Source organism: Dreissena polymorpha, chromosome 4 (assembly GCF_020536995.1).
Source record: "Dreissena polymorpha isolate Duluth1 chromosome 4, UMN_Dpol_1.0, whole genome shotgun sequence".
Classification (NCBI taxonomy): Eukaryota; Metazoa; Mollusca; class Bivalvia; order Myida; family Dreissenidae; genus Dreissena; species Dreissena polymorpha.
The window spans coordinates 41,064,824-41,089,162 of NC_068358.1; the positions used below are offsets into that span (position 1 = coordinate 41,064,824).

General features: G+C 35.3%; 4 protein-coding genes across 10 annotated transcripts in view; 2 read left to right on the forward strand and 2 right to left on the reverse strand.

The window, feature by feature from the left end:
• LOC127879169 (uncharacterized) overlaps window positions 1-24,339 on the forward strand; it is a 156,544-nt gene that overhangs the window by 122,544 nt on the left and 9,661 nt on the right. The gene's annotated exons all lie outside the window — the stretch shown is intronic.
• The window catches only part of LOC127879174 (anaphase-promoting complex subunit 10-like), a 160,325-nt gene that overhangs the window by 82,546 nt on the left and 53,440 nt on the right, over window positions 1-24,339 (reverse strand). The window lies entirely within an intron of this gene.
• Window positions 1-24,339, reverse strand: part of LOC127879166 (tyrosine-protein kinase JAK2-like) — a 487,084-nt gene that overhangs the window by 60,294 nt on the left and 402,451 nt on the right. The window lies entirely within an intron of this gene.
• Window positions 1-24,339, forward strand: part of LOC127879171 (uncharacterized) — a 34,927-nt gene that overhangs the window by 927 nt on the left and 9,661 nt on the right. Inside the window, exons 2-8 of the mRNA XM_052425862.1 lie at window positions 2,201-2,325; window positions 10,005-10,204; window positions 13,683-13,886; window positions 17,478-17,516; window positions 18,822-18,917; window positions 21,267-21,293; window positions 23,030-23,056. Coding sequence (XP_052281822.1) covers window positions 2,213-2,325; window positions 10,005-10,204; window positions 13,683-13,886; window positions 17,478-17,516; window positions 18,822-18,917; window positions 21,267-21,293; window positions 23,030-23,056 — 706 coding nt within the window. The 5' untranslated portion in view covers window positions 2,201-2,212. The remainder of the gene's footprint in view (window positions 1-2,200; window positions 2,326-10,004; window positions 10,205-13,682; window positions 13,887-17,477; window positions 17,517-18,821; window positions 18,918-21,266; window positions 21,294-23,029; window positions 23,057-24,339) is intronic.

Sequence of the window (24,339 nt, forward strand, 5' to 3'; positions counted from 1 at the left end):
TAACTAGTACATAATATAATGCAATGTTCTGATTAGGAGATAATTTATCCAATTTTCATGGTGAGCTATTGTGGTATTTGCATGAAACTCTTTCAAATGTTTTAAAAGTATTTGCTGAAGGCAGGTTGCCATGTGAGCTATAAGGACAATAATCCGACATTATTATGCCCCCCTTCGAAGAAGAGGGGGTATATTGTTTTGCACATGTCGGTCTGTCCGTCGGTCAGTCCGTCCACCAGATGGTTTCCGGATGATAACTCAAGAACGCTTAGGCCTAGGATCATGAAACTTCATAGGTACATTGATCATGACTGGCAGATGACCCCTATTGATTTTCAGGTAACTAGGTCAAAGGTCAAGGTCACAGTGACTCGAAATAGTAAAATGGTTTCCGGATGATAACTCAACAATACTTACGCCTAGGATCATGAAATTTCATAGGTACATATATATTGCCTTGTCTAATTGACCTCTTACACAATCTCCAAAGCTTGATCTTTTATATGGTTGTCAGTAGAAATCTGATACGAAACCTTATCTAGCAGTCCTTCACCAATGTTATGTGAGATATGGCCATGGGGTGACCCCACTCTATGAACAAAAAAATGGACCCAACTCTAGGCAGTCAAGTGTATTTTACTTTTATTACGCTTTTACATGTATATTAAAAGATCATGTACATTCTCTGAAGCTGGAATGATAAAAGCTTATATATTGAGCATTAAACATTGAATAGTGGACCTCTTGGCTCTACCAAAAGTGTGCCATGGACCTAGTCAGTACCAAGAGTGTAAACATTTTGGTCCTGGTTTCAAAATTTGCGCCTCACCCCCTCTATTGGAGTTATGGGTCTGATTTTTTAAATTCATATTTTCTTACCTATATATCAAAATTGGCAACACCGAACGAGTCATAATTATAGTTACTAAAGACATATAGCAAAATGTATTTTGAAACCACAAGTTTTGGTTGTAAATGACATTGTAAAATGTTAAGTGGTCCTCTATAAATCTTGCCTTCGATTGCATAACTGTCCACAGGCACCCATTGGGGCCAACATGGTTTCTTTATAGACTTTATAAGCAAACTAAAACTTGTGCAAATGATATATATATATTGGCAGAGTTAGAAATGGTTGCAGTCACAATCTGAATCTTTAAGGTAAATGTGCAAAAAAACAACGTCTCCATTTCAATGTTTCTACTACATATATTCAATTAAACTTTACACATGTGTTTGTGGTAATTGTGTTCCATGGTTCATAACTCTGACATGCAATTTATTTAAACATGCAACACCTCTATATCACTGTAATTCTTTAACATGTGTTCAATTGAAACTTCAAACATGTTTGGTGTCATTGTGTGTGGGCTTTGATCAAGTTCCATATCTCTTATATGACATCTAACAGAACTATGCTCCTTTTTGTTATGAAAATTCAAGTTTCTATTTCGAGGAACAACTCTATGACGTCTACTACAGATATTCAAATAAAACTACATATATACATGAATGTGTTCAGGGTCTTTATTAACAACCTTGCGTTCAAACATAATAAAAGTCATGGTTACATTTCTTGTTTTGATTAATACATTTTAAGCTTTCGGTTTACATATACTGTAGAATTAAAACATATATTCAACATTAAATATATGTCTTCAGGGCTCAGCCTACGTTAAAATTTGAGGGAGAAGTGACTTCTCCCTCAGCTGAAATTAGGGAGAAGTGAGGCAACTTAAAAGAGAAGTGGTTCCTGTAAAGCATTAAATCAACTCTTAACGTATTGTGTTCTCCTTATTACACCATGCCCATCATCATTAATCAGACTCACACTTGGCAGTTTGGGTGAAAACATTAACAAATACAAACACACTTAAGTGTTAATATCGTGTTATTATTGTATATAACTGAATTTATTGAATACATTATCTGTCAATATTGGGCTCAAAGTAAATCACAAAAGGAGGAGAAGTCACTTCTCTTTCATTCAATTAGAGGGAGAAGTTAATCTATCCAGGGAGAAGTAGTCTTCCACTTCTCCCTCACGGCTGAGCCCTGGTCTTTGTGGTCATTATATCTGGTTACTGACAGAAAATATACATTATACTATCAACGTGGAGGAATAGTTAAGTGCAATGTTTTGTGATGCCCATTGTAAATGATTAAAAGCTTATGATTCAGTTCCCAATTGTATCTTCAGGACTGGAGAACCATGGAAGTGTTCCTCTATAGGGCTCTATACGTCTCCCTATGTCTCACATTTGTTGAGTCCACGGCCAACTACCAACTGTTCAAGGGGCCAAAGACTGGTGAAACACAGCGCTAGTAAGTAGTAAAAAAGGGCTTCTACTCACTGGCTCAACCTTCTCTGTAGCATTTTTTTCCAAATTTGGCTAGTTTATGGGTCTTGATGAAGAATACAGTCAAACCTGAATTCAGCGGTCAGTCAAGGGAAATGATCAAAGTGACCGTTGTCCACAGGTGACCGTTGAATTCGGATCACAATTTTAAGAAGGTTGGTCAGTTGGAGGAATTACTACTTCGTTAACCCACCCAGTCGTTTGCATACAGTGTTAAACAAATGCTCATTGCATTAACAAAGCATAATAACAGCATTAACTTACGCGTGTACATTGAATAATAGAGAATAATATCTTTTAGATTGATTTTATTTCATAATGTTAAATTAAACAATGACTTTATCAACGCTGGTATAATTGTTTTCTCATGCATCTCATTCATTCAGTAAATAAAGCTTGTCACGTTCCGTTGACGTCACGTCCGTAAAAGTCTAAAAAGCGAATTCGGTGTCATAAACCGATAGTACGGTGTAATTGTACCGTTCTAATTCAAAGAAATAGCGGTCATTTAATTAAGCGATAATTACTTTCAACAAGTCATAAACTCTGATAAATTTTCTTTAGAAGATACACCCACAATTATACCCCGAAAAGAAACCTTCTCAACACCTTATAATTTGTTTACTCGCAGAGGGCCGCTTTTATAATATCATAGACAATTACCGCTTTCAGACGCTTTCAATGTTGCAAATCAGTCCATGTTTTGCCATTAAAGCTGATCACTAATCCTCTTATCGCCTTCTTATCAAAACACTCTCCAGCTTAATGTTGTTTTTAACACTTAATCAGCGATACAGATCAATTGACTTTGTCACGCGTTAATGCGTTATGCATGCAGACGATAATTGCTATTAATACACATTGTTACTGTTAATGTCACCTGTTTAAAGTGATATTATGGGCATCTAACAGTTTATAGCTGGCTATCGCAACCTTTGTTTATTTTTGGTATTTTCACTTCATATACAATGTACACTTATATTTGTTAATTCAGCATCAACATACTAAAACACTATCCCGGAGAGAGAAAAAAATGCATTTGAATATCAACCGTCTTTTCGTTAAACAACTGATCATGCATGTACGATGTGAACCTAAATTTAGTTTTAGTGCAGATTCGTTCATACGACACAATTTTGTTTTACGGATCATTTCGGCTTAGAGGAGTGGGTTAGTCATGTAAAATAACGAATATAAAATATATTTTTAATAAACAACTGGTAGCAAAATGAGTTGCAGACAATTGGTCTTTTAATGCAATCAAAATGAAAATTCAATAATAAAGGTGAAACAATTTTACATACCGGTCATGGATGCACAAATTGTTTGTTTACTCGCAGCGGGCCGCTTTTATAATACCAAAGACAATTACCGCTATCAGACGCTTTTACCGCAAAATAGACGGACACATGATGTGCTGTGTTTTTAATTTTCGCGACTCGAGACGACTGACACGTGACCGTTGATTTCAGGTCAAACATGAATTTCGGAGTGGAATGTAGTGGCCGTTGGCCGTTACGGACAGGTGGCCGTTGAATTCAAGTGTAATATGGAGTGTTTTTCGTCGGGGGGATTCCAGACTGACCGTTGTCTGCAGGTGACCGGTAAATTCAGGTGGCCGTTAGGTCAGTTTTGACTGTAGTTTGATGCCCCTCTCTACCTACCCAAATCACCAGACCTCATTTCGACCTTGACATTGTTCTTTTTATAAACTTGATAAACCCAAAATAACCTTACACTTCACTCAATGTTTATTACAGAAAAAACTAAATTTGATGCGTACTTTAAGTCAAATAGGGATTTTGCCGGAATAAATACATGACGTGGGGAAGGGCCTGAAAAGGGGCAGAGTGAACTCTTTTGGTAAAAAATGGTTGGATGGCAAACTTAGTACATGGTAAGTGTTTTTTTGTACTGAAGTACTTATGCTCAATAACTCATACAGTATTATTCCATGAAGTACCATATTATCTTCTTTAAAAAAGAAATATGATGTTACTATCAAGTAATACTGTATGTTACTCTATATAGTTACACTATAAAACTGCAGAATAGCCAGCCCATTATAAAAACATGTTGGTGTGTCTGAATTGACCAGAACACATTTGTATGGAACACCTCGTCTGTCTCCTGTTGACTATTAATATATCGGAGATTTCATTGAAATGATGTGGGTTTAAATCATATGATATGTGTTTATAATAGTATGCTGTGTGCTTGCCATAGTATGCACAGCATACCATCACAAAAACACACAATACTATGGCAAGCACACAGCATACTATAATAAGCACATATCATATGATTTAAACCCACATGATTTCAATGAAACTTAGAGCATACCATCACAAACACACAGCCTACCATCACAAACACACAGCATACCATTTCAAACACACAGCATGCCATCACAAACACACAACATACCATGAGAGACACACAGCAGAATATGGCAAACACACAGCATATCATCACAAACACAGCATATCATTACAAACACACAGCATACCATCACAAACACACAGCATACCATCACAAACACACATCATACCATCACAGCACACAGCATACTATTATAAACACATATCATATGATTTAAACCCACATCATTTTAATGAAACCCTCGATATATCAATAGTCAACAGGAGACAGATGAGGCGTTCCATACATTTGCCCTTCCATTCTGCTTTAGCAAATGACAAAGTAATTTAATTTTGTGGGGACATGTACACAGCAGTGTTTTTTTGCAGTTCGTGTTAGTTCTGATTGTATCACAACAATGCCTTTATTGTTAGAAACACATACTGTTGCTGGCCGATTTTAGTTTTTCATACAATTGTTTGTTTTTGTGGTTATTTGGAGTGGTTATTGAATCATTTCTGTGACAATAGTGTCATTTATCGTAAGAAACACACCCAAAGTGATTATTTCTGTTGATTAGATGGTACTTTAAGTATCATGTACTATATAGTGAGGTCAATAATTAAATTTGGCAATATGTTGTTTACTCTAATAGGACCAATACAAATACAAAGAAGTATATTTAAAAAGTAAAAAAATATATGAAGAACCTATCCTTAAACAAGAGGGCCATGATGGCCCTGAATCGCTCACTGACTAACCAAATACAATCCCAACCCAGATTTCATCAAGATAAACATTCTGACCAAATTTCATAAAGATTGGATGAAAACTGTTACCTCTATTGTCTACACAAGGTTTTTCTATTATTTGACCTAGTGACCTAGTTTTTGACCCCAACTGTGACCTCTATTGTCTATACAAGGTTTTTCTATTATTTGACCTAGTGACCTAGTTTTTGACCTAGTGACCTAGTTTTTGACCTAGTGACCTAGTTTTTGACCCCAGATGACCCAAATACAATCCCAACCCAGATTTCATCAATATAAACATTCTGACCAATTTTCATAAAGATTGGATGAAAACCTTAAACTCTACTGTCTACACAAACAAATTGTTGACGGACACACGCACGCACACACGCACGCACATACGGACGCCGGACATCACACGGTCACATAAGCTCACCATGTCACTTGTGACAGGTGAGCTAAAATATAGCCAGCCCATATAACTTTTTGTTTAGTTGGTTAGATTTTTCTTTCTATGATTTTTCAGTATTTAATGATTATTGCATTATTGTGTTATTTTTTAATATGTTAGGATTCGCTTCTTATCAATTTTTCCCAATATTTGTGTCCTTGTTTTTGTTCAGTTGAAGGTTCTTCAAGATGTCAATCAAATTATTTGTAACATGATATGTATAAGTATTTTCCAACCTGCTTGCCCTTGGTTGGTAATGCAACCTTAAAGTTAAAACAAACATTTTTTTTGTATACTGAATGTGTTGACACATATTTCTAATGAACAATTAGGTTGGGAGTGATATAGAAATTTGAATAATGTTTGGCTTATGTACTTTTGATAGTTTTAAGTAACCGTCAACCACGAATGACGAAAAAAGAAAAGTTCTAAAATACCTTATTGTTTTACAATTATCAGTTTATATTGATTAAAATATCACGACTGGTATATTACATTACTTGAAAAAAGTTGTTTAAGTTTTCATATTTTCATATATATGGTAATAAAATTTTACTGGGTATGTGTAGCAGGTATCTACCAGTTAACTATACGTGGTGTCATGATTAGACGTTCACAAAGTAAAATTTTCCACTTGCATAATTAAAGGGACTGTCAACCACGACGACGAAGAAAAGAAAATTGGTAAAATACCGTAGTTTTTTACAATTATTAGTTTATATTGATTAAAATATCACGACTGGTATTTTACATTACTTGAAAAAAGTTGTCAAATTTTCATATTTTCAGTATATTCGGTAATAAATTTTACTGGGTATGTCTACCAGGTAACTTCCAGTCAACTATAAATAACGCCAGTAGATTGATCATCATCGTCACGTGGTAAACCCAGGAATGCAAATTGTGCATGCGTAGTGAATTGTATATATTTTGTATACAAAATGATCAATCTACTTGCGTTATTTATAGTGTGTATATCGTTATGTTACCTATATTCGCGATGTACTTTTGATTTCACATCGCAAAATTTTATTACTGAATATACTGAAAATATGGACTTTTTATGCCCCCTTTCGAAGAAAAGGGGGTATATAGTTTTCGCACTGTCCGTCTGTAAGTCTGTCCGTCATTCTGTCAGTCTGTCTGTCATGCTTTTTGTGTCAGCTCTCTAATTCAAATACTTTTCATCCGATCTTTACCAAACCTGGTCAGAAGTTGTATCAAGACAATATCTAGGTCAAGTTCGAATATGGGTCATACGGGTCAAAAACTAGGTCACGGGGTCACTTAGTGCATTTCAAGGATTTAGCATGGTGTCCACTCTCTAGTTTATGTGGCTTTCTGATTTATTTTGATATTCTAAGACATTTTTATGCCCCCGAAGGAGGGCATATAGTGATCGGACTGTCCGTTCGTCTGTCCATCCGTCTGTTGGTCACACTTTGCGTTTAGATTTCGAAAATGCTCATAACTTCTATGTCGCTTCAGATAGCAATTTCATATTTGGCATGCATGTGTATATGGACAAGGCCTTTCCATACGCACACAAATTTTGACCCCTGTGACCTTGACCTTGAACTTAGGGTCCGCGTTTAGGTTCGAAATCTGTGTTTAGGATTCGAAAAAAGCCCATAACTTCTACCAAGCGTTTATTGGGGGCATAAGTCATCCTATGGTGACAGCTCTTGATTCAAGTAATGTAATATACCAGTCGTGATATTTTAATCAATATAAACTAATAATTGTAAAAAATACGGTATTTTAGAACTTTTCTTTTTTCGTAATTCGTGGTTGACGGTCCCTTTAAGGTTGAAAAGCGTAAAAGGAAATAATTTCCAAGGTTGTGATCACAAGATAAAGTACTCCAATTACTAGATTGTCAAATAGTTTGGACAGTAGGCAAAATGACTTCTTCATAATTTGTTTTATAGTACTTCCAATAAAAGTACATATTTTCTGATTCCCCACTTCCATATCCACTTGAAGATGAGCTTACACATAATGTTAGTTTGCACAATGAATGTGGTATGATGTGGTTGATTGTGTTTATGCCCCTGGATCGAATGATCGGGGGTATATTGTTTTTGGTACAACTCCCATCTATTTAATGAAGTTTGTAAGAATGTTGTGATAAAGCATGGTCGATGCAATAGAGTTTATATGCAAGTAAAATAAATGTAGGGAAGACAAATTAACGTGGTGAAAGAATCTTTCTGGCTCATCAGTATGAGACATGTTTTGAATTATATTTACGAGTGGGTGTTTCAAATATTATTATTTAAACCTAGCTGTTTAATATATTTCCAATCATATCCAGAAAAAGGCTTTGCCTCTTCAATTAATTATATGTTATATGAGCCCCCCTTAAAAAAATATATATACAAAATGCATTAAATAATATAATGTGTTGGTTGATGATTCCCCCCCTCCCCCCCCCCCCCCCCTTGTTCAGCCCCTCAGATTTTCTATTATTTAATTGGCAATAATTGTAACCTACCAGTACTTTCCGATGCACAATGATATCGATTGATCACCTTCCTGCTTTATTGTGTTGGTTTAAAACCTTTGAAGTTAAGTTGACATTCTTAGTGCAAAGCAATCAATCACCACAAATAAAAAAAAATGTTAACAACTAGGCAATTACAACATTAACTTGAGAGGAAAACTAATGTGAATAATTGTATGACACCAGGATTTTGAGTAGAGAAGATTTTTAAAAGTTATGTGGTTTTGCAGTATAAAGCAAAGCTTCATTGATTACTCAATTATTACTTAGTCATCTTTGGAATAAAAAATGTCATTTATTTCTCCAAACCCAGAGCCTTTAGGCCCTCTTGTTATCCCCTTCCAAAGGTGGAGGGATATAGAATAGACGTTGTCCGTCCGTCATTCTGTCTGTCAGTCAGTCTTTCCATCTGTCTGTCTGTCTGTCACAAAATTTTGAAAATGGCGTGGGATATCAATTCAACTAAGTTCCTTGTTTTATTATTATTTTCATGTTTAATCTTACTCTGTGGTTTTCTGAGTACACCACAATAATGTTCAACATAACATTACTGAATAATGTATAGTGATTTTGTAAAGCAATTAAAAAAAGTGCTGCTTTTTAGTTACCTTTTATCACCATGTCAAACAACTGACAAAAATAAATATGAGACTTGATACTTGTTTTACGAGGTTTTGGGCGTCATTTTGGTTAACTTTGATTTTTAATCAGTACTTTAAGAGTGCTTCAAATACTTGGTAAAAAAAAAAGAAGTACTTCAAGTTCATAAATAGTGGTTTCATAAAATACCACTTAATAACCATGGAGTTGAATAACATGAAATGAAGCTATAAAATATAATCAGATATGCATCAAACTGCTTCAGCCTTTGACATCATGCTACTTGAATAAATCAAAGTGCTGAAGGCAATGAATTTGTTCCCTGTTGTATAATCTTAGACTTAACTCAGTTTTCAAAATTATTTGTCTTACAAGATGTTAAATACTTTTGAATACATACACACTATGTAGTGTACCAGTGGGAACTATAAACAGGCAGATGCGATGGTTAAAGCAGACGCTCCTAGCCTAGCATTCATTGTCTGCTTAATTTTACTGCAGTTATCCACACAGGCAGTCACGGGTTACGGTTCCTAGCGTAGTTAAGCCCATACTGATTTTCAAAATTGCCTCTATATTATTTGTGAGCTAACGCTCACAAATAAAAGCCATGTTTTGAAAGGATTGTTCTGTCAATTTATGAAGCAGTCCTCATACGGTACAATGCAGTTCTGTTATATTATGTTTAGCAAGATCTATGGATCAAGATCTATCTATATTGCTATACAACTCGTGGGCTCCTTAGCAGATTTTCATTATATATTCAACATATTGTGATGCCAGATTGCAATATAGCATATCTGCAATTTAACACAAACAGTATGAAAACTCACATCTGTATGATAAGCACCAACAAATGCGATAACAAAGTGTTGTGTTTGGATAGCAGATAAAGTAATTGCAAAATTGATTCACATATGATCCACATTAGTTGATATCTTCTACGATTCTTCTCAGTGTGTTTCTTTTTGCAGTCAAGTTTGTCCTATGCTGTCCCAGCCATGTTCCCACTGCTTTTACTGCGAAGATGGCGTCCTGTCAGATTCCACTTACGAATATAAACAGGATGTACTATGTAACCAGTACTACATAGGCAAAAATATGTCAGAGGCTTTTCTACCAGAAGAGTTAGCAAACAACAAAATACCATTGTGCAATATTGGGCAAGTTCCAGGTATGTTACATGAATAAAATACATTTGAGCCTCATGTTGGAAAAATTGGGTTTTATGCATGTTTGTTAAGTATCATCTCAGATAAGCCTGTGCAGCCAGCACAGACTAATCAGGGATGGAACTTTCTGCTTTTTTTCTGTTAAGAGGAAGTCTATTGATATTGTTTGGTCACTTAATTAAGCCCAGTTTTCACAGATAGAGGGTCATTTTAAATGCATTTTAAATGCTTTATTACTGTTTCCTTTTGGGGGGCTATACATTTTGCAAGCAAAAGGGGAAAATTGTACATCACTTATGCACTTGGCTCATAGATTGAAAGATCAATTTAAAATTGCTTACCGTAATGTGTGGAAACTCAAAATTTACTATGGTAGTTCACAAAAACTCAAGATGACAAAGAAAATTTGGTGCAAGCAATATACCATCGCAGTGATGAGTCAATCAGGTTGAAACTAGGATTGTATACCTTCATGAAATCTGTACAGGAAGATATGTACAAAACATGTTCAACTTGTATCAGGACATCAAAAACATGAGTCACTGACATTGTTTTACCAGGAACTAATCATGCAATCAAAAAGTAATGTAAGAAGACTCACACTTTCAAAGAAATGATTAACAGTTCTTGAAAGCAGATCTCAATTGATGTTATTAAAATGAGAATAAATTTCCTCCATTAAATAAATCTTGCTTTCATTTATTTTCCCTTTCAGAAACTGTTTCTCTGTGAACAACATCACATATAATGAAATACATTTTGCAACTTCAGGATGTAATTAACAATACTATTGTCAACGCTTTTAGTCTAGATGCCATGCTAAGTACTTAGACCATTACTTCACCTTTCATATTGTAAATTTAAATAACATGCCACAAAAATGTACTTCATGTGGAGATGACATATATATCCTCATACAAGCCCTGTATCCCTTACATAAATGTCAACGGAACTCTTAAATGTCAATGATAAAAAATGAGCATCATACATCTGGTTTAGACTGTAATTTCATCATTCATGCAACATGAAAGTAACTTGCCTTAAATGTTAAACTTTTGTAAATGAGGTGATTTTGGCAATGCCTGTCTCATTTTATCAAAGTTGAAGAATCTATAAGTTCAGCTTTTGCAGCATATGTAACTAAAACTTAATCATCTAAAATGCAATTTTGAAATAACAGGCCTTATATTGCTGAAAGTGTACATGTTGCTTGTAATGACCTTTGTCTCTTGCTCAAACTTCAAGGTCCCACTCAGTTTTAAAGCGCCATAAACACTATGAATCAACGAATATATTTCACAAAATATTGGGTAAAATTAAGTTAACCCATAAAAAAAACAGTGCAGTGATAGCAATAGCCAAAATTTTGACACTAGATGTGAAATTTACAGGCAGCGTTGGAAGCATGATGAGAACTACGTCCTGCTTCCGATTCTGCCGAAGCCAATCTCGCGTTGGCTGGTATAAGTTTGGATATCATCGGAAATTCACATGGAATATATTGTCACAAAAAATACCAGTACAAACGGGCATTTTGAATCTCGTTAAATCTATGTTACCAGACCACATCTAACCTTGACATTTTGGCTATATTGCTATAAAGGAACACTGATTTTCATGCCCCCGAAGGAGGGCATATAGTGATTGCACTGTCCGTCTGTCTGTCCATTCGTCTGTCCGTCACACTTAAAAAAAAATGCTCATGACTTCTATGTCGCTTCAGATGTAACCTTCATATTTGGTATGCATGTGTATATTGACAAGGGCTTTTCATACGCACACAAATTTTGACCCCTTTGACCTTGACCTTAGGGTCGGCGTTTAGGTTTCGAAATCTGCGTTTAGGTTTCGAAAAATGCTCATAACTTCTATGTTGTTTCAGATGTAACCTTTGTGTTTGGTATGCATGTTTATATGGACAAGGCCTTTCCATACGCACACAAATTTTGACCCCTTTGACCTTGAACTTCGGGTCCACATAGGGTTCGAAATCTGCGTTAAGGTTTCGAAAAATGCTCATAACTTCTATGTTGCTTCAGATGTAACCTTCATATTTGGTATGCATGTTTATATGGACAAGGCCTTTCCATACGCACACAAATTTTTACCCCTTTGATCTTGACCTTGAACTTAGGGTCCGCGTTTAGGTTTTGAAATCTGCGTTTAGTTTTCGAAAAATGCTCATAACTTTTTTCGGGGGCATATGTTGTCCTATGGAGACAGCTCTTGTTTATGTGTTAACTTTATTTTTCAAAATATTGTACACAATCTTAGTTGATTTTGAGTGTTTGAGGGGCTTTAAATTAAACAAAATTAATAGCTTACTTGACCACGGGCTTGATGCAGTCATGCATCTAGTAAAAAATCAATAGGTTGTACAATGTTGGCCAAACATGCATGTCATATACTATGTTCTGCCCTGGATGCGCCTTTGCACTTTTGGCCCAAACTTATTGGTTTGGCCCCATTAGATTTTCTGAAGTGGGTAAGCAGGCTCATGCAAATTAGAAATTCTAAATACATGTAATCAATTTCAATGGTAATTTAATTAATAAAAAATACACATGGAAAATGGCTGAAACATCAATTTTGTCTGAATGTGTAACACAATTTATTGGTTGGTTGAGAGGTCTTCTCATAGTGGGGCGTGAAGACCCAGATGGACTTAAAGCATTAAATCACACACTTGTAGCTTCAGATTTTAGCCCCCAGCCATATATCATTAAAATACCTTTATAAATAGCTTAAAATGTTGAAAACCTAGAGGAAACAGCATGTATTCATATAATTTTTTTCTCCTAGTGTGAAAGTAAGCAAATGTAACAAAATAAATAACAGCCAAACTTAATGTCTGGATTACACTTCATGGTTCATAGGTGCCCAAAGAAACAAGGACAACGAAAAAGGCCACCTTAAAAGAAGCTTCATTAAGGCTGGCTCCTCATTTGTTTTTGCTAATTTTGTTTGTGTGTGAAAACTGTAAGACTATTGAACAAAGACAAATACTTGCTTCTCAATCAAAGCAATTTTAGCTAAAACCTTTCTTGATAGGTTCAAGATTGTTCTCTTTTTTCCTCAGTCTAACATGTTCAAGTTTTAATGAGTGTTGACAGATGTGACTGTAAGAAGAAATCGATTGTTTGGTCATTGGCAAAGACTGATTTTATAAGAAGAGCTGAACCCTTATTTGATTTCTGTTTAACCACAATCGTATACTATTTCCCTTTTTTTTAAAGCAGGAAGGGTCTTTGTCCCCAACAGTTTAAAGACATGGCAGAACACGGCATATATCAGTTGCGAGACTTGTATTAATTTCACTGTTTTAAAACAATTGACAACAAGTACTGGTTCTACCCAGGTAATGGACTCAATAGCATTTCAATAAGCCTTAGGCTTTTGATGCGATCAAGCTAAAATAAATAAGTTTTAAATAAGAATAAAATGTTTTTTATTTATGAAGATTATTAGCATCATTTTCAGGATGTGGCCCTCCGCCTCAAGATAACATTCAGCCAGGACTGTCCTGGAAATGTGACCCAGGCCACAGTAATCAACCCCACTCTGTCTACTTCTCCTGTGCCCTGATCTGCAACTATACAAACACTGTGGCTTACCAGTACTACTGCAATGAAAGTCTGCGCTGGGAACTTCTGGAAGCGACTAATTCTAGCTGTCGATCAAATGGTAAAACTTAGTTTGTCTTTTTCGATCATATGAGCGCAGCACGCTCAGGATGAGTTATTGGGATACCGAAATGTTTTCTGTCCATGATGTGTGTTACGTGGGTCTGTCAACTTTTTCTTGAAATAATATCTACTCCTGCACCACTGGTCAGACTGATGAAAATTCAAGGGAATCTGCCTTTGATGGTTCTTTTCCTATGGTTTCTGTTTGTTGATTACGTCAGGGGATCCATAATAGGGTTTTTATGATGAAAAATTTAAAATCATCTCCTCTGAAATTGCATGGAGGAGATTTTTAATATTTGGCACGTTACATCTTATTGTGGTCCTTTACATAGTTTGTTCAAACCCTGGGGTCATCTAGAGGTCCTTTACAGAGTTTGTTAAAATGATGCCAGTGTAAGAACTGGCCCTGCCTCAGGGGTCAAACGTTTTACATAGATTTGTAATTGGAAATTTTTATTTTTTTATCTGGTCTCAATCCGCAAAGCCTTATACTTTTAAATTTGGTATATAGCATCATTTTGAGGTCCTCCAAAAAGTGTGTGCAAATCATAACTCTGAGATCAAAAGGAAAACCATAACAAAAAATTTGTCTGAAACTGCAAAGCCTGTGGCTGTCATAATTGTTTCATATTTGTTATGTCGCATCATATTGTGGTCCTCTATAACGTTTGTTCAAATTATACCCCTGTGGTCACAAGTGGCCTTGTTTTAGGGGTCACCAGTTGTATATTTTCTTATTTACGGAAAACCTTTTTTGAATTTTTTTGTCCCAAACTGCCAAGAACATAGCTTTCATAATTGGTATGTATTATAATCTAGTGGTCCTCAACGAAGTTTGTTCGAATTAGTTAGTTTAAACATATATATTTTAGCTTGATTGCATAGAAAGCCTTGGGCTTATTTGAAACACGCTTAAGTCTGTTTCCTGGGACTAGAACCAGAACTTGGTATCTTCGGGGGAGACATAAAGAATGCTCCCGCAGTGGGGATCAAACACATGACCTCCAGGTCACTAGGCGAATAAAGTATCTGGGGTCAAAGCTGACCAAACACCAGGTGTAACTTTTTTACATGACACAGAGAATCAGATATAGTAAACAAACTTTTAAGATCTTCTCTGTATATAACAATTGATAGAAGTTGTTGATTAAAAAGACCATGCACGTGTGACACATTTTTATGCCCCCCCTTCGAAGAAGAGGGGGTATATTGCTTTGCACATGTCGGTTTGTTGGTCTGTTGGTCCATCCACCAGGTGGTTTCCGGATAATAACTCAAGAACGCTTGAACATAGGATCATGAAACTTAATAGGAACATTGATCATGATTCGCAGATGACCCCTATGGATTTTTAGGTCACTATGTCAAAGGTCAAGGTCACGGTGACTCGAAATGGTAAAATGGTTTTTGGATGATAACTCAAGAACGCATACGCGGCCAACAGGGCGAACTCTGAACAATATAACTGAAGCAACTGGTCTGTTATCCTAAATCTATAATTTTCAGTCCAACGAAACATCATCATTTGAGTAAAATGAAGTGGATCAGTAAAAATATTATCAGAATATGAGATTTTTTTTGTATATTTTGTACATTAATTATTGTGTTTATGTTTAATTTTGTTGATTAATATAAATATAAGCAGGACAGGGGAGGTAATACACTATTATATCTTTCTTATATACAGGGGAAACAAATGCAATAAGTTTAAATTTCATGTTTAATAAACAGAGGATATTTGTTCATGTAAGTGTGAGATCATTTGTTATTTTGTTCATTGTCCCTTGACATATTGCTTTTATATTTTGCATACTTGTTTACCAACATCACCCGAACCTATAAACAAGAGCAGACAACTCTATCAAGCATTTTGTCATAATTATTGCCCCTTTTATACTTAGAATATGCATATTATTTGATAAATCTATGTTAAAGTTTGTGTACTACCCCAAATATTTCCTATATCCTTTGACATATTGCTTTTATATGTTGCATACTTGTTTACCAACATGACCCCAACCTATAAACAAGAGCAGACCACTGTATCAAGCATTTTGAAATAATTATGGCCCCTTTTCCACTTAGATCATTGAACATTTTGCTCAAATTGCCATAACTTCTTTATTTATGATCACATTTTATTATTACTTTGACAAAACAACACTTACCTGAATACCACAATGGATTCCACCCAAACAATACCCCACGCCCCTACCAGAATCCCCTCCCCAACCTCACCCCCCCCAATTTTTTTTTTAAACTTCATCTAATAAATTACCCCACCCCACATTATACCCCCCTTTCACCCCCACCCCCCCTACCCCCCCACCCCCCATTTTTTTTAAACATCTAATAAATTACCACACCCCACATTATACCCCCCTCTCACCCCCCACCCCCCCCCTACCCCCCCCCCACTTCCCCCCAAATAAATAAACATCTAATAAATTACCACACCCCACATTACACCCCACTCTCACTCCCTCCTACCCCCCCACCCCCTCCCCCATTTCTTTTAACATCTAATAAATTACCCCACCCCACATTATACCCCCCTCTCACCCCCCTACCCCCCCCCTACCCCCCCCCCTACCCCCCCCCCAAAAAAAACAACTTTTTTTTCCTTTTTTTATTTTTGAAAGATCGTCTAATAAATTATTGAATATGAACAATTTCCCCATGATGGTTTACGTTATACTGTCAAGCACTCGAATAGTCGAGCGCGCTGTCCTCTGACAGCTCTTGTGAGGTCACAAGGTCAAAGGCCAAGGTCACAGTGACTCGAAATAATAAAATGGTTTCCAGATGATAACTCAAGAATGCTTACGCCTAGGATCATGAAACTTCATAGGTACATTGATCATGACTGGCAGATGAATCCTATTGATTTTCAGGTCAAAGGTCAAGGTCACAGTAACTCGAAATAGTACAATGGTTTCCGAATGATAACTTACATTAGGTCAAAGGTCAAGGTCACAGTGACAAAAAATGTATTCACACAATGGCTGCCACTACAACTGACAGCCCATATGGGGGCGCATGCATGTTTTACAAACAGCCCTTGTTTATATAGACTTAATTAACAACATTGGCGATTCTCCAGAGGGACAAGGCATATATGTATGGTATGTATCATCAGAAAGTGGTCCTCTTCAAGTTTGTTCACATTATAATGCCTCTGGGATCAAATTGGCTGCACATGTGTGGTGTGGTGTGCACCTGTGTGGTGTGGTGTGCACCGGTGTAGTGTGGTGTGAATGTTTTGATATACTAAAATACCGCGATATTTTCTAATTACTAGTATTCCACTGTAGTAGTTTGAAAACAAGTAGTTCACAAATAAGCTTACAATGGGAAAGGGTTATAAAATTAAATGATCGCACCGATATTTCTCAAATACTAATGTCAATTATGTTGAAAATGCCAAATAAGCAAAACAAGTGCACTGTGACAAGTAATAGCGTGATAATTGTACATATCTTAATTATCATAAACATATGAGTAAATGTAACAAATATAAATTTATTTGTTCTTATTAATATGTTCACATACAACATGTGATATTTTGTATTATCCTTGTTTTCAGTATCTGAAGAAGTTTTGACAAGCATAGAGGCTGGTACAGGTAAATCAAAATTAAATGTCAAATTAATGACATTATAAGGAAAATGCTTCTATTAATGCCGAACTTTAAAAACAATCATTTATTTTTGCAGCATGTTTTGGGAGGCTGATTTTGATTTTTTGACAGATTTTTTAAGGAAAAATCTCGACTTCATCATAATTCAAAACTGGCTGGTTAGGTGGTCCATCATCATTATCAATTTACGTAAAGTATGCATTTCCATCTTTCAAATAAAAACAATATGTTTTACATTGTGTTCTTGAAGGTTGTGTGAAAACAATTTTAGAGTTATATTTATGCATAAATTTATATGTATCATCTGTAATATTCATCTGACTATTAATTATGGTGAGCTTGGTGATTTATATTATTTATTATGCCCCCCTTCGAAGAAGAGGGGGTATATTGTTTTGCACATGTCAGTCAGTCTGTCGGTCAGTCGGTCCGTCCACCAGATGGTTTCCGGATGATAACTCAAGAACGCTTAGGCCTAAGATCATGAAACTTCATAGGTACATTGATCATGACTTGCAGATGACCCCTATTGATTTTCAGGTCACAAGGTCAAAGGTCAAGGTCACAGTGACTCAAAATAGTAAAATGGTTTCCGGATGATAACTCAAGAATGCTTACGCCTAGGATCATGAAACTTCATAGGTTCATTGATCATGACTGGCAGATGACCCCTATTGATTTTCAGGTCACTAGGTCAAAGGTCAAGGTCACAGTGACTCGAAACAGTAAAATGGTTTCCAGATGATAACTCAAGAATGCTTACGCCTAGGATCATAAAACTTCATAGGAACATAGATCATGACTGGCAGATGACCCCTATTGATTTTCAGGTCACTAGGTCAAAGTTCAAGGTCACAGTGACTCGAAACAGTAAAATGGTTTCCTGATAATAACTCAAGAATGCTACGGCCTAGGATCACGAAACTTCATAGGAACATCGATCATGACTGGCAGATGACCCCTATTGATTTCAGGTCACTAGGTCAAAAGTCAAGGTCAAAGTGACAAAAAATGTATTCACACAATGGCTGCCACTACAACTGACAGCCCATATGGGGGGCATGCATGTTTTAGAAACAGCCCTTGTTGGGGAAGGATTTTATAATTTTGGTTAATGTTCACAATACAAATGTGTGGTTTATAAACATAATAAATTAAATCCAATTAAATTAAAAAAAATGGATTAGTGATCAATTACATTTATTTTGCATACGAAGTATTCTTTTTCAATGACTTGCCTTAATGTTCTTTCCTGTACTTGCCTTAATGTTCTTTCCTGTATCGTTGCAGCATGGATAGTACCCACAATTGTTGGAATAATAGTAGTTGCTGGAGTGCTGATAGTTGCAGTCAGTTGTTTGATCTACCATAAACGCAAAAAAGAAGGTAAACACATTAATGGTTTTTCATTATTATATAGTTGACAACATATACTTAAATCATAACTTTGGTTATTTTATGTGCTGAAAATTGCACCATATTGTTCTCTGCTTTCATAAATGATAACACATGGAAAGTAAGTGTTCCATAAGACACATATTTTAGTGATTTAAGAAAATTCAGAGATCTCATTAAAATTCTGGTTGTTTGGAATCAAGAATAGGTGGCAATTTTTGTGTGGGGTAGAAATCAAAGATATTTGAACGTTCTATCATGATTGATAACAAATGTTTTGCAAAAACTGGCAGTTAATAACGATCAACGCCCTTTTTGAAGCAAATCAAAAAAAGATACATGTATACCAGTGAAACTGATGGATGCTGACTGATAAGACAGACAAACAGATGGACAAAACCTGACTATGAAGGCATATCTCTTGAAATGGAAACTGCCTAAATAATACCAATGAAATAGCAGCAGAAAAACTTGACACTATGCACAGGTCAACCCTATATGGACACTACATAAAGTTTCAGCATAATTTTCTTAGATTTTGCAGTGAATCAAAATATCTATAAAAATGTATATATTATGATAAATTGGAGTAGAACAACATAACAATATGTTTGCCATATAAAGAGTTTCATCAGATTTGGTTGATTACATGGTTTTAATTTATTATATGGAAACAAAACATTTCATAAAAAATGACTTAATTGATCAGTAATCAAAGTAAAGCAGACCCATGAACAATATTTGGAACTGAACGAAATGACAATATTGGCATGTTCACATTATAATGATACTAAAATAGCAAACTTGAATCATAAGCTTCTTTGATCTTGTGCTGAAATGAAACACTCACTCGATAATGTCTCATTATTAATCAGAAGAAAATACATTCCTGAAAAATCAATGTAGTTGAATGAATTAACAATATGCACTTGTCTAGCCTTGCAACAACTTGTTCCAGAGGTATTGTTTAGAAACAAAACAATAATTTTAAAAATGAAAATATTATTCAGCATATAAAAATTCATTACACGGTGTTAAAATTAACAATATTATGTCATAATACATGTATTGTTTATTTTAACACCATGTATAGATTTTTATATGCTGAATAATAATTTTTTAATAAGTCTTAAATTTAATTTATCTCAAATCCTGCTCTATTAGTTGAACTGATATTTAATATTGAAATAACTTTCATTCTCAATTTTTATGCCCCCTTTCGAAGAAAAGCGGGTATACATGTATAGTTTTCGCACTGTCTGTAAGCCTGTCTGTCAGTCTGTCACACTTTTCGTGTCCGCTCTCTAATTCAAATAGTTTTCATCCATTCTTTACGAAACTTGGTCAGAAGTTGTATCTAAACAATATCTAGGTCAAGTTCGAATATGGGTCATGCCAGGTCAAAATCTAGGTCACAGAGTCGAAAAAACAAATCCAAGGGAAGTTATAAGCTTTTAATTATCTGACCTGCCAAATTATATATTTTTGTTAAATTAATCAAAGCGGCGCAGAAGGAGGCATTGTGTTTCTGACAAACACATCGTGGTAAAAGGTCAAGGTCATCCTTCAAGGTCTAAGGTCAAAAATACAAATCCAAGGGAAGTAATAAGCTTTAAAGGGAGATGATTATTAAATATTGAACATATCAACTTGATATTTGGCATGCATGTGTATTTCATGGAGCTGCACATTTTGAGTGGTGAATCTACAGTCACGGTAGTGGCTTTTAATTATTTGCTACTAAAAATAGAGATTTGTTAGAGACAATTATGTTCAAGGGAAGTAATTTATATAATTATAAATCTCAGATTATATATTTCCTTACCGAGAATTTAAGTTCTGTTCACAGTTACTGTACAGATTTTTTATTTTGATTGTTTATAACTCAAATGATTGATTTGTCAAAGTTTTTTTTAATGATATAATTATCATTTCTTTCCTTTACTAATTTGTGAATGGTAGGGTTCATTACATACCTGTGGACTTATGTCTCTTTGATAAACCACAGGCCTTGGTTGTCAGTGATGTCTGACTTGGTCATTTTTGACTGTCTACAGACACCCCCCCCCTGGTTGGATTGGACAAAATCCAAGGGAAGTAATAAGCTTTAAAGAGAGATGATACCTGCCAAATGCTAAATATAAATTTTATTTCAAAGTGGCGCAGTAGGGGGCATTGTGTATCTGACGAACACATCTCTTGTTAAGTATTTGTTAGCAAAAAATTGACAACCCCAATTCTAGTTAAAATGACGCTGTTTTTCCAAATGCACACCCAGCCTCATTCCCAAAGTGGGGAAAAAACACTAATATGACGACAATGTTGTTAATTTTCTTTCAGATGAACGTGTACGAAATGGAGAACTTGGTAAGCTTTTCTTTTTTTTCAATATGTTTTATCTCAACTATTAAGTTATCTGTAAAAGTTATACATCTCATCCGAATTTAAGTGCTTAAATTGCCGTTGGCATCTGAGTAATGCTCAGGTTAAGGTAAACTTGCAAAATCTTCATATTGCTCCTCAATTGCAGGTAATCATTTGAAATTTCAAGCATGTATTGGGGCTAATGTGTGAGGTCACTTACCAAGTTCAATAAATCTGACTTGCACTTTAGCATAATTGTGCTCTTTTTGTACAAACAAGCTTTGGGTTAAGGTTTGTGTGCAACTGCTCTGGTCAATGAAAACATGCAACATCTTCATATCACCATTTTTAGCTTGACTATTATATATATAGTGGAGCTATCCTACTCACCCCGGGGCGGCGTTGAGTTCCTGTTCCCGTGTCCGTTGGCATACGGTGCGAATGTTAAAGTTTGCGTACTACCCCAAATATTTTCAATGTCCCTTGACATATTGCTTTCGTATTTTGCATACTTGTTAACCATCATGACCCCAACCTATAAACAAGAGCAGACAACTGTATCAAGCATTTTGACATAATTATGGCCCCTTATATACTTAGAATATGCATATTATTGATAAATCTATGTTAAAGTTTGCGTACTACCCCAAATATTTCCTATGTCCCTTGACATATTGCTTTCATATTTTGTATACTTGTTTACCAACATGACCACAACCTATAAACAAGAGCAGACAACTGTATCAAGCATTTTGACAGAATTTTAATAAATAATTGAATATGAAAAATTTCCCCATCATGACTTCCGTTAAAATGTTAAGCACTCGAATAGTCGAGTGTGCTGTCCTCTGACAGCTCTTGTTACTACAGGTATTCAATTGAAACTTTGCACAATTTGTTCAGGGTCATTGGATGAGGTCACTGACAAGGTTTCATAACTCTGACCTGCAAATAAGCATTATTATTCCCCTTTTTAGCTCATCTGAGCACAATGTGGTCATGGTGAGCTTTTGTGAAGGCTTTTTGTCAGTCGTTTTAAATGAATGCATCTGGTGGGAATTAACATTTAAATCATACACAAATAGTTAATATTAATTTTTTTAGCTAGGCTGTTTTCCGAGAAAACCCGAGGTATTGTCATAGCCAGCTTGTCGTGTAGTCTGACGTCTGTCGTCCGCCGGCATTGTTCTAAAACTTTGACATTTTGCTCAAAAATCAAAGTGCTTCCACCTACAACTTTGAAACTTCATATGTAGATGCACCTTGATGAGTTCTACACGCCACACCCATTTTGGGTCACTAGGTCAAAGGTCAAGGTCACTCTGACCTCTAAAAAAAAGAAAATCTGACAAGCTTTCATTTATTCAAAAATGCACCCGCAGCCTAGCCTTAGCACCCGTTATGCGGTGATCTTGTTTGTATTGGTGATTACATGTTTGGTATTTCTCTTAGTTGAATCATTTACTGTGTTAGATGACTAGATAAAATAATAGATATATGATTGTTTAGTTGAACATCATATTTACATTTTGAATTCATATGCTAAAAAAACAAGAAGTAGTTATTTAGCCTCTTTAATAAGACCATAATGGAGTCTAGGATCCTGAATCAAAATGTAAATGTAAGAACTGCTTGTATTGACAAACAATATTTGTAATAGTTTAAAAATTTTCCTAACATAATGTGTAATGGTAAATAACCATTATAATATAACCACAATGTTTTTAATTTTATTTCAGATGAATGTGTATCAAATGGAGACTTTGGTATGCTTTCCTTGTTTGTGTTTAATACCTTTTATCTCAACTTTTGCTGATTTGTTGAAGCTACGCTACTCACCCAAATGTTGGTGCTGGCATCACTGTCATTGTCTGTGTAACTCTGACCTCCAACCAAGCAAAATTATGCCCCCTTTTTTTGTCCTTAAAATTTAGCTAAAGATAAATATGCAACATCTCCATATCACAGTTTCTACTAAAGGTATTCAATTCAATTTCGTGCAAGTGTTTTGGGTCATTATGTGTAGTCACTGACCAAGTTTAAAATCTCTTACTTTCAATTTACCATAATTATGCTTCATACTGTACTTTTTGTAATCTTATATGGGTTGGCATTTACGGCAAGTTTGGTCAAAGTCAATGTGAAGGTAAATATTGCTGTTGCTAAAAATATGTAAAAATATTGTGCTCAACAGCTGAGGATGGAAATAATTTGCTTAAATTTTTCATTTTTGACCAGTTGGGTCTAGATCACTTTTACTTATAATAGAACACAATTGTTCTGTTAATATATATTTAATTTAATGGAGGTATTGGGCTATAATTTGATTGGTTAGTATGGGGCTATCAAAACCTTGGTGGGATTGCATTTTGCCAGTTGGGTAAAGGTCAGATACAAAAATGGTTTCAGCTAAATACTTTTATTTGGGTGGAGGAGGTATTTAGCTGCAATTGTTAGTGTGTGGGGGGCCTTCTTGCAAAATAAATTAAGTGGAACTAAATTAATTGGTAAAAAGTTAAAAATAAAGTTTGCTGTCAAGGTCGCATTTCATGTTTTAATTCAGCTTAATTTTCAGCTTCATGATTACATATTATATAACTACAAGTTCTTTTTTTTTAAACCTATTTATTTAAGCTCAATTGCGTAACAAGCCTAAGGCTTATATGAAATGCTCTCGAGTCAGTTTCCTTGGTGTCTATGGGGGAGATCTAAAGAACGCTCCCAAAGTGGGGATCAAACCCATGACCTCCAGATCACTAGGCCTCTGTACTTCATTACAAGTACTTCATTATGATTTTCAACTTCAAATATGTCTTTATGGTCAATATATAAAGACACTGATAGAAAATGTACATTTTTCAATTAATGAGGAAGAGTAGTCAAGTGGCTGTCTTTGGACAGCTCTTGTTGATATAAATGTGACACAGGAACAATAAATTTAACTTGCAACAGTCTGTGCATGTATTAGATTATTTGTCTTGGTGGGTTATAAATCTTAAGTAATGAATATTAGCACTCCCAGACATATGCCTTCCTGGACAAAAGCCCT